Raw genomic sequence first — 10,614 nt, 5'->3', positions numbered from 1 at the left:
ATAACATCTACATGAAGAAAGAAAAAAACAATTTAAAATATTTAATAAACATTCATACTATGTCAACAAATCAATCTCCCAACTAAAAACATTTCAAAATTAATTTAAAACACAAAATTAAATTAGAATAAAAATTACATACTAACCCTTCCTAATCTACTTTTTCATAAAAAATTAAAGAAAAAAACATCTCAATAAAACTTCTCACATCAAATAAGACCTATTAATATTAAGAATGACTATTTTAATAGTCATAATTTGGCCAACCGTCAACTTTTATCATTTATCATTGTTTTTTTTTATATCTCAAATTAATAAACTTAAAAATAAATAAAATGAACTTTTAAATGAAAATAAAAATTATAAAAACTATGATCCATCATGTGTTTTTTTTTTTGTATTTTATATTATGATCCTCTTTTTAATTTTGTTTTTGTATATAATTTAAAACTATATCTCAGTAGAATTAAACTATAAAAAAAAAAATATGGATGAAAAAAATAAAAAAAAATAAAAACAAAAAATTATAAAAAAAGTACTGAAGTACCTCTCCGGCGCCAGAAATTAAGTAATTCCTAATTTAAAACAAAACGGTGACTTTAACTTTTTGAGTTACAACTGATATGAAATTAAAGGCTCCAAAATACATGTAAAAGCCACCAAATCAGCTGTCAATATTGATCACTAACCGAAAAAATCACCTATTGAGATGTAGCCTCCATTTAATATAAATACTTTTTTTTTTAGTTCCATCTTCTACTGCTTTCTTTCCCTGCTTTCTTTTCTTTCATTAAAGTTTTATTTTCAATTTTATTGTTTTATATTTTATTAGAATTAATCATCTTAATCATCTCCTTCATTCGAATTGTATATTATTATTATTATTATTATTATTATTATTATTATGATCTCGTTCGAAGATTGCTTGCAAATCTCATTTGATGATGTTATCGAGGGATTAATTTCAGTATTCAATTACATAATTTATTTCTTTCGGTCAATGTCTATAGAGATATTAAGCATGGTCCGTGGGTGGCCGGGAAATTGAATTCTAAATTAATGCCAAGTACATATGAAAAAATATATTAAATGAGTTGTGATCCCACGCTACATTTACCCACGACAAAGAATTTAAAAATTTCATGTGTATATATTGTTTTTTATGGTTTGAAAATATAAGTTTTTTAAAAATATAACTATATTATGGTTTTTTTATTAATTAAAGTTATAAGAGAATTTTCAGAATGATTTATGTAAAATTATAGTATTTATTGATTAATTAAATACTTTAAAAATTATAATTGAAACAGAATACAGTTTTTAAATGTAGCAAAATAACTGATCAAAGACTCCCATACGCAGCGTTAATGCCCAACCACCTCCTGAAATGCTGACAAAGAGGCCAAGAAATTGAGAGCTAGCTAGGAACGGCAACGCTTCAAGTAATATTGTGCCTGGGATAAAGTGATCATTCTTTATCTTAATTAATGTGAGGAATCTCCCTTTCCCAAATGAAGAGTAAATTTTAATTTATCATGAATATTATGCTCTTAGTTTAAATAATAAGAATAGTAGAGATTGATTTCTATAAAATCTAGAAATAATAAAAGTAGAGAGACTCAATGTCTGAAATTTTATTTAAAAGTAATAATTGATTTCAAAATCTCATAAAAGTAGTTTAAATCATTCGTCATAGCCAAATAAAGAAAAGATAATTAAGAAACCTATTTTTTTTTTTAAATACGAGCAAAAGTAAATATTCAAATATTCAAAACATATAAATAATAATAATACTAATAATAATATAAATAACCTAAAAGTAAATATTAAAAGTGAACTATAATAATAATAATAATATAAATAACCTAAAAGTAAATATTCAAAGTGAACTATAATAATAATAATAATATAATAATAATAATAATAATAATTTACTGCTACCATGTCTGTAGCATTGCACTCCTCTTCCTACCCAATATAATCCCGACGTTCTCATCAGGCTGTGTTACCATTGATTCCTTTGTTCTCCTCACAGTTTTCAAACTCCATTGCTTCAAATACTTCTCAACAGCTCCCACCTTAATTTCCTGCAAATTGATTAGAAATGGCAGACAAGATCAAAGTATGGTGCTTCCTACTTTTCCTATTGAAGCTGGTGTCGAATTTGCAAAATTGTGCTCATGCAGCTCCACAGGTGCCTTGTTTTTTCATATTTGGAGACTCCTTGGCGGATAGTGGCAACAACAACAACCTTGTAACGGCTGCTAAGGCCAATTACCGCCCATATGGAATTGACTTCCCTAATGGAACCACCGGAAGGTTTACTAATGGCCGAACCGTAGTGGATATGATTGGTGATCCCTTCTCATCTCCTTGCACGTTATCACTTTCATATTAGTTTCGAAATGCAAAATAATTTGTCTCATATATACCAAATTATATCAGTTTAAGTCTTGTTTATCACGTAGTATAGCGTAATTAATATCACAATAACATGGATATGAAATTATTTCCACATAAAGTTTCATCATATATTATATATTGTTTAAGAATAAATTACATCATCTCTCCTGAAGTTGTGAATTGATAGAACAACCTGCATAGAAAAACTTTATAATGCTACAGTAATAATTACAGTACATGAGAGAAGAGAAAAAATCATATAGATGTTCAAAATGATAATAATGTCTTTCTTCTTCTTAAAACATTATTTCTTAGTTTTTTTTTTTTTTTTCTCTCTTTTCTTGTGTCTATCTCTTTCACCATAGAATTTATATGTCAAAATCCCCTTAACCGTGATCATAGCAGAACAATTTATTTGCACATACGGATACGGTTCAGATGGTGAATAAACATTACATTTGGGCATTTGCAGGTGAACTTTTGGGCTTTAACCAATTTATTCCACCATTTGCAACTGCTAGAGACAGAGACATATTGGTTGGTGTTAACTATGCATCTGGGGCAGCGGGGATTCGTGATGAGAGTGGAAGGCAACTGGTACCAAATAATTTAATTACGTTGTAGTTATTTTTTGCCTGTGAGTATTCTTACAACGTCCTATGATTTAACTTCTATCTGTTTTTTTTGTTTTCCTATTTCTGTTGACATGTTCCAGGGTGATAGAATCAGCCTAAATGAGCAATTGCAAAATCATGCTGCTACATTCAATCGCTCGATTCAATTACTAGGGACTAAGCAGGCAGCAGAAAATTACCTTAATAAGTGCTTATATTATGTCAGCTTGGGCAGTAATGACTACTTAAACAACTACTTCATGCCTAGCAATTATACAACAAGCCGATTATACACCCCTGATCAATATGCCAAGGTTTTAATTGACCAGTATAGTCAGCAAATAAAGGTTGGTATTACTATCCGTTTCGCGAGTTAGTGCTTGAACACTATAAATGTTTTTTAATAATTGTATTTGTACCTTAATTTATGCATTATAGCCCATATATATTTCAATTTATCTTTTTGTGAATTTATGTCTTTTGTTTCTATTTTTCTTCAGCTTCTGTACGTCCTAGGAGCCAGGAAAATTGCCTTGCCTGGACTTGGAGCAATAGGCAGCATTCCTTACTCATTTTCTACTCTATGCCGCAACAATCTCTCTTGTGTGACCAATATAAACAACGCAGTCCTCCCTTTTAACGCAGGACTCGTATCACTTGTTGATCAACTGAATAGAGAGTTGAATGACGCACGCTTTATATACTTGAATTCTACTGGGATGTCATCTGGCGATCCTTCTGTGCTCGGTAAGTCATTCCAACCTGTTGGTGGAGGATGTTACAATTTATTAATACGAGGAATTACTCAGTATACAAGGAGTACGATTCACAGTATACCTAATAATTTCTTGTTTTAATGATTACTATTTGGCTCTAAGCAATGGAAATTGTCTGTTTTGTGCATAACAGGGTTTAGGGTTACAAACGTTGGATGTTGTCCAGCACGTAGTGACGGCCAATGCATTCAAGACTCAACCCCATGCCAAAATAGGACTGAATATGTGTTTTGGGATGCCATTCATCCTACCGAAGCTTTGAACCAATTCACTGCAAGAAGATCGTACAATGCCTTTCTTCCATCTGATGCTTATCCAACCGATATCAGTCATTTAATCAGTTAACATGCAGATCTAAGTCAAGGAAGATAATATTCCATAAATAATTTAATAAATAATTTATAGAAATAATGTGGTCTTGGTCACTTTGTTACGATGATAAAATTATGTAAAACAGCAGTCTAATAATATGACTTCTTGTAAACGAAAAAAAAAAAAAAAACAGTCTGACAATATGCTATAACATGCATGTACACTTCTATTTTAAATTTTGCTCTTCATTATTTAAAAACTAACAAAAGGTTAATTTTATCACATTTTTGTTTTATTTTTATGAAAAAAAGAATTAATTTGTTTTGGGTTTTTGATATAAGGATAATTACGAATGTATATGAGCGCTAAATGCTTCAAAATTATGCAAAAATCTCTTTCTTACCCTATTTTTTACCTTTTATTTTCAACATATTTTCAAAAAAAAAAATCAAAATTAATAATAATAATAACAGGGAGTGAAACGGCATGCATGCGAAGAAATAAAGGGCATAATAAATATATAGCTAAGGAGATGAGAATATAAGATTCGAAAGTCAAGTTTTTTTATCCTCTATTATGATTTTATCAGGGAATAATGTTTGTGGATTGTGTTCTATGTGTAAATGTAGAACAATTAGTAAAACTATTAGACTATGGCACTGATACTGCTTAATTAATCATTTAATCTAAAATATCTTGATGCTTTGATTCTTTGGTTAGAGGATTGTGGAATGGGCCTAAAATCAAATGGTATTCTTATTATATGGAATGAAGATTCTTTCTCTGTCGTCATTTTTGCTTGGCTTTGGAAAAAAAAAAAAAACATGTGGAGGAACTAGTATAAGAACAGGTGGTGTTCATGATCATTTCTTGTTGGAGGCGGAGCACGCACAATTGTTGCTACTTAATTTTTTATTTTATTTTTGAAACTTTACGGGAAAAAAAAGGATAAGACTTGGTGATCGCAACACTAGATTTTTCCACTTATCAACAAACCTTCGAAGAAGCAGTAATTTAATTAACCAGATTGCACTGGACGGGGAAAATCTCGATCCAGGTACCGTAAGAGATATCAAGGAAGGAGCAACTTCCTTCTTCTCTAAGCTATTCTCTCAACCACCTGTTTTCATACCTCTTTTGGGATATAATGGTTGTAAAAAGCTTAGTGCTTCTTCAGCTGCTTCTCTGGAAAGAGATCTAACCATGGAGGAGCTCTAATGGAAAGAGATATAATGGTTGTAAGAAGCTATATTCAGTTGTGATGGTTCAAAAGCTCTAGCTAGGTCCTAATGGTTTCAACTTCAACTTTTACAAGAGGTCTTGGAATTTGTTGAAATAATGGTTTCAGAGTTCTATCAAAGGGGTAAACTTCCAAACGGTATTAACAACTCCTACATCACCTTGATTCCTAAAAAGAAAGGCAGCATTAGCTTTGGGGATTGCAGGCCTATCAATTTGATAAATGGTTTGTATAATATGATCTCAAACATCCTTGGTAATAGACTAAAAGAAAGTTATGAATGGTATTGTGAGCATTCCTCAGTCTGCTTTTATTACAGGCAGATACATCTTAGATTAAGCAATGATTACAAAGGAGGTCATGGACACTATGAGGAGCAAAGGAATTCCATTTCTTGGGATTTTCTGCGCAAGGTTATGGAATACATGGGCTTTGAGGATTGCTGGCATAAATGGATTGAGGAATGCATCTCAACTTCTAGATTGTTTACCCTAATCAATGGCTCTCTATCTGTAGAATTTGATGTGAGAAGTGGCCTTAGGCAACGAGATCCTCTGTCTCCATTCCTTTTTAACATGGTGGTTGAAGGCCTATATGTTCTGATCAGTAGAGGCACTAAGGCCGGTTTGCTATTAGGAATTGAAGTAGGGAGAGGTTTACAGATTACTCATATGTAATTTGCAGATGACTCCCTATTCTTTATCCCAAATGATGTTCAAAGCTTGCTGAATACTAAAAGAACTCTTAGGTGGTTCTGTAAATGCTGTAGTTTGAGGGTCAATTTCCACAAGAGCTTCCTGGTTGGGATTAATGTTGATGAGGCATACACTGTTGGCCTATCAAACCTTCTTTTCTGTAAATTTGACTCCTTGCCATTCAAATATTTAGGTTACCATTAGGTGCTTTTCCTAAGAGGATCACTACATGGAAGCCAGTTATTTCAAGGATCCGGACGAGGCTTCAATCTTGGAAGGGTAAACTGCTTTGAATGGAAGGAAGAGTATGCTTGATCAAGAGTGTTTTGTCATCTCTCCCTATCTACTACATATCTTTATTTTGTATTTCAAATGGTGTACTGGTGAGACAAATTATGGCTATGGAGTGTCAATTCCTATGGTCAAGTACCTCTGACAAACACGAAGTGCATAAGATTGCCTGGAAAGTGGTTTTAAGGAGGGTGAAAGGTAGGGCTTGGAATTGGATTAGTTGCAGCAAAAAATAAAGCTCTTCTCTTCAAACGGTTGTGGAGGTTGGGCTCAGGAGATCGCCACCTTTTAAGAATGGGTTACATGTGTTCTCCAAGCGTCTCTCCATCGTCTGGTCAGATATTTCCCTAACCATTAAATATGATGACCATGCCTCTTCTACTCTTTGAGAAAATTGCAGGCTTCAAATAGGGTATGGTGCTACTGTTCACTCCCGGGATGATGTCTAGATTGGTAACAAACCTGTGTCTGAGTACACCCTATCTGCGGCTGTATCACTTATCATCTTAAAAAAATAAGCCTGTCAATAGTACGGGTTTTTGGGATGATATCTGTTGGCATTGGAACTTCACCTGGAATCGAGATCTCATGAGCTATGATTTGAAGCAACTTGATAGCTTAATTGAGATTCTTAACAGTGCTCACCTGCACAAGTATAAAGAAGATAATTAAGTGCTGGATTTTGGACAGTCTCTTGATCCTTGGATTTAAACCATTCCTTGCAGACATTTAGAAGAATTCTTCTTCACCAAAATCTGAGATGTTGTTGTGGCTAGCCTTGCATAACATGTTGTGCACTCGTTCCTTCCCAGCAAAATGAAAGATTTTGTCGACTAATGAAGATTTATGCCCCTTCTGCAATTGTACCTGTGAAACTAAAAATCATATTCCTTTTCACTATCCTTTGTCTTGGATCTTGTGGAATAGAATAATCAGGTGGTGGAATCTCTCATGGTTTGAACATATGGATCCTTTATTGATTCTTTAAGGTATTGTTTTTTATTTTCAATCAAATCGAATTTTTTTATATATATAACATTAAAAAATAAAGTATCCTTGACATATTTCATCATACATTTTTTAGAGTTTTCGTACCTCCATATTTGATACCATATCTATATTTGTGCTTCTTCGTCAAATAAAAAAAAATGTCACCCAAAACCTCAAACATCATTGTAACCAGCTTTAATACTTCATCAAAGCACTAAATCCCATAGAAATTCAAATCAAATTATAAATTTTAAACCTTGTATCCAAAGATTTGTCAGCAAGATGTGGTGGTTGTGGTCAAAAGCTTTGAAACGATGATCTGATGGATTGCTGTTGGCTAAAACAATTTGAGTGGTTAGTGGTTGATTGACGCAGTGTATAACGATAAATAGAAAGTTAAAGCTACTTTGAGTAGTCTGGACATCCTGCGTCATTAATAAATGAACAACTACCACTGTTTTTCCTTCGAAGTTAACTGGGATAGGTGGCTGCAGCAACATCTTTTCTCAAATGAATGTTATAGTGATCAGATTCGGAGGTTCATTCCAATTTTCTGGGTTGGAATTTCTGGATGTATTGGTAGAACATTTGAATATGCCGAGCTTCTACATGACCGATCTTATTATTCTTGAGGTACAAGTACACGTTACAGCATTTATTATTGCACTGCTGCTTTACATTATTTTATCATCAGTTTATTATATAATCTCTGGAATATTATCTTTCTTGACTTAGATCTGCATGTTAACTAAATGGCTGATGTCGTATGGATAAGCATCAGATGGAAGAAAAGCAGAATACGATCTTCTAGCAGTGAATTGGTTCGAAGATTCGGTGGGATGAATTGCATCCCAGAAAACATATTCAGTCCTGTTTACGCATGGGGTTGAATCTAGAATACATGCACTACCAAGTACAGGACAACATCCAACGTTTGCAACCCTAGACCCTGTTACGTACAAAACAAACTTTCATTACCAAGAACGAAATAGTAGTTAATATATAGCAATAAAAGCATTCCGAGAAATTGTAAGGTAATTAGGTATACCAGTAGTTGATTCCCCCTCCCGCATAAATATGAAACCCACAAAATTATTCATGAATCCAATCTTAATGTTATAGTAGATAGTACAACTCTAGACATATTGAATACTTTCTTATATTAATATAATCCAATCGACTTTCATACAAAAAAGAAACGCAGATAAGTTACTGCAAGAAACAAATTTCTGATAAATACACCAATAATAATATGATTAATTTGCTTAAAATCTGATCAGAACTAAATTCAATCTTGATATATAAAAATTTGTAAGAAAATTTACATCATTAAAATGAAATTTAAATGAATATATTACTTCGATTGACATTTTGTTATGTAAAATAATAATCCAAACCAAAAAAAGAAAAGAAAATTGTAACATCCACCAACACCATTGGTTTTTAAGTCAATTATTCAAATTGACCAAATACGATAAATCAAATATCTCAAAGAACATTATAATCTAAAGAATAAAAGAAGACGTATCAATTGAAAATGATTTCTATAAAATCCGTGTATATGATAATCTCACCACATTGTTGACGACTTACCGGGAACAGAAGGATCGCTAGATGACATTCCAGAAATATTCAAATATATAAAGCGTGTGTCATTCAACTCTTGATTCAGTTGATGAACAAGTGAAAAGAGTCCTGCGTTAAAAGGTAGGACTGCGTTGTTTATATTGGCCACACAAGAGAGATTCTTGAGGCATAGAGTAGAAGATGCGTAAGGAATGCTGCCTAATGGTATAAGTCCAGGCAAGGCAATTTTCCTGGCTCCGAAGAGGTACAAACGCTGATGAAAAATAGAAACAAAAAGATATAAAAATCACAAATAGAATGAAATATATGTGGGCTATCATGCATAAACAAATGTACATAATACAATTATTAAAAAAAAATTATAATGTTCCAGGAGAGAAAAACGAAAAAAAGAAATAAAAAAAGAATTTTGAATAGCTGAAAATATTCTTATACTTTTTTTTGTAAGATCGATGAGATGTGATTTTTTCTCATGTTTATATTTTCTTATCACCAATGACATATTCACGGACGCGACTCCCAGGTCCTAAAAGCCAAGCAATGGAACAGAGTTCGTCAACTCGAGATCCTTAATTGATCGCACACTTACATGTAGATTAAAAAATACAAGTAGTAGGATTCAAACCAATGATGTCTCTTTTTCTAATTCATTTCTTACCACTTTACTATTACTAGTTGAACTACTAGCTTACTTGTTTTTCCAATATATCTATGAGAAAGTATTAATAGTTATATAATTTGAGCATCATAAAATTTCTCTAATAATTATTCGAATCAAACTAGAAAGTGAAATGGACTGTAATACCAACCTTTATTTGCTGACTATACTGGTCAATTAAAACCTTGGCATATTGATCTGGGGTATATAAACGACTTGTTTCATAATTACCAGGCACGAAGTAGTTGTTTATGTAGTCATTAGTGCCCAAGCTGACATAATATAAGCACTTATTAAGGTAATTTGTTGCTGCCTGTTTAGTCCCTAGTAATTGAATCGAGCGATTGAACGTAGCAGCATGATTTTGCAATTGCTCATTCAGGCTGATTCTATCACCCTGGAACATGTCCAAGAAATAGGAAAAGAAGAAGAAGAAGAGAGAAGTTAAATCATAGGACGCAGTAAAAATATTCAGAGGCAAAAAATAACTACAATATAAATTATTGGGTACCAATTCCCTTCCACTCTCATCACGAATCCCTGCTGCCCCAGATGCATAGTTAACACCAACCAATATGTCTCTGCCTCTAGCAGTTACAAATGGCGGAATAAATTGGTCAAACCCCAAAAGTTCACCTGCAAATGCCAGAGTGTTATATGTGAAAAAATTCAATTTCTAAACTAATATGTGAGGAATAATGCGCAAGCAGAGATGAGAAGAGAGCACCAATTATATCCACTGTGGTTCGGCCATTGGTAAACCTTCCGGTGGTTCCATTAGGGAAGTCAATTCCATATGGGCGGTAATTGGCCTTAGCAGCTGTGACAAGGTTGTTGTTGTTGCCACTATCCGCCAACGAGTCTCCAAATATGAAAAAACAAGGCACCTGTGGAGCTGCATGAGCACAATTTTGCAAATTCGACACCAGCTTCAATAGGAAAAGTAGGAAGCACCATACTTTGATCTTGTATGCCATTTCTAATCAATTTGCAGGAAATTAAGGTGGGAGCTGTTGAGAAGTATTTAAAGCAATGGAGTTTTGAAAAC

At 32.9% G+C, this 10,614-nt stretch overlaps 2 protein-coding genes across 2 annotated transcripts; one reads left to right on the top strand and one right to left on the bottom strand.

The window, feature by feature from the left end:
* Nucleotides 1–2,104: 2,104 nt before the first annotated feature.
* Nucleotides 2,105–4,138, top strand: LOC133668015 (GDSL esterase/lipase At1g29670-like). Its single transcript, XM_062087749.1, has 5 exons — nucleotides 2,105–2,354; nucleotides 2,876–3,000; nucleotides 3,119–3,364; nucleotides 3,518–3,764; nucleotides 3,927–4,138. Exons 1-5 carry the CDS (start codon nucleotides 2,105–2,107, stop codon nucleotides 4,136–4,138), a joined length of 1,080 nt encoding a protein of 359 aa, XP_061943733.1.
* A 3,877-nt stretch (nucleotides 4,139–8,015) lies between these two features.
* On the bottom strand, nucleotides 8,016–10,614 carry LOC133668016 (GDSL esterase/lipase At1g29670-like). Its single transcript, XM_062087750.1, has 5 exons — nucleotides 10,294–10,614; nucleotides 10,078–10,202; nucleotides 9,718–9,963; nucleotides 8,915–9,161; nucleotides 8,016–8,270 (listed from the first exon to the last, which is right to left on the bottom strand). The coding sequence occupies exons 1-5, from the start codon at nucleotides 10,541–10,543 to the stop codon at nucleotides 8,053–8,055; spliced, it is 1,086 nt and encodes a 361-aa protein (XP_061943734.1). The 5' UTR covers nucleotides 10,544–10,614; the 3' UTR covers nucleotides 8,016–8,052.

Source organism: Populus nigra, chromosome 11 (genome assembly GCF_951802175.1).
Source record: "Populus nigra chromosome 11, ddPopNigr1.1, whole genome shotgun sequence".
Lineage (NCBI taxonomy): Eukaryota > Viridiplantae > Streptophyta > Magnoliopsida > Malpighiales > Salicaceae > Populus > Populus nigra.
Note: the sequence above shows the minus strand (reverse complement) of the source record. Positions and strands in the feature narration are given on the sequence as shown.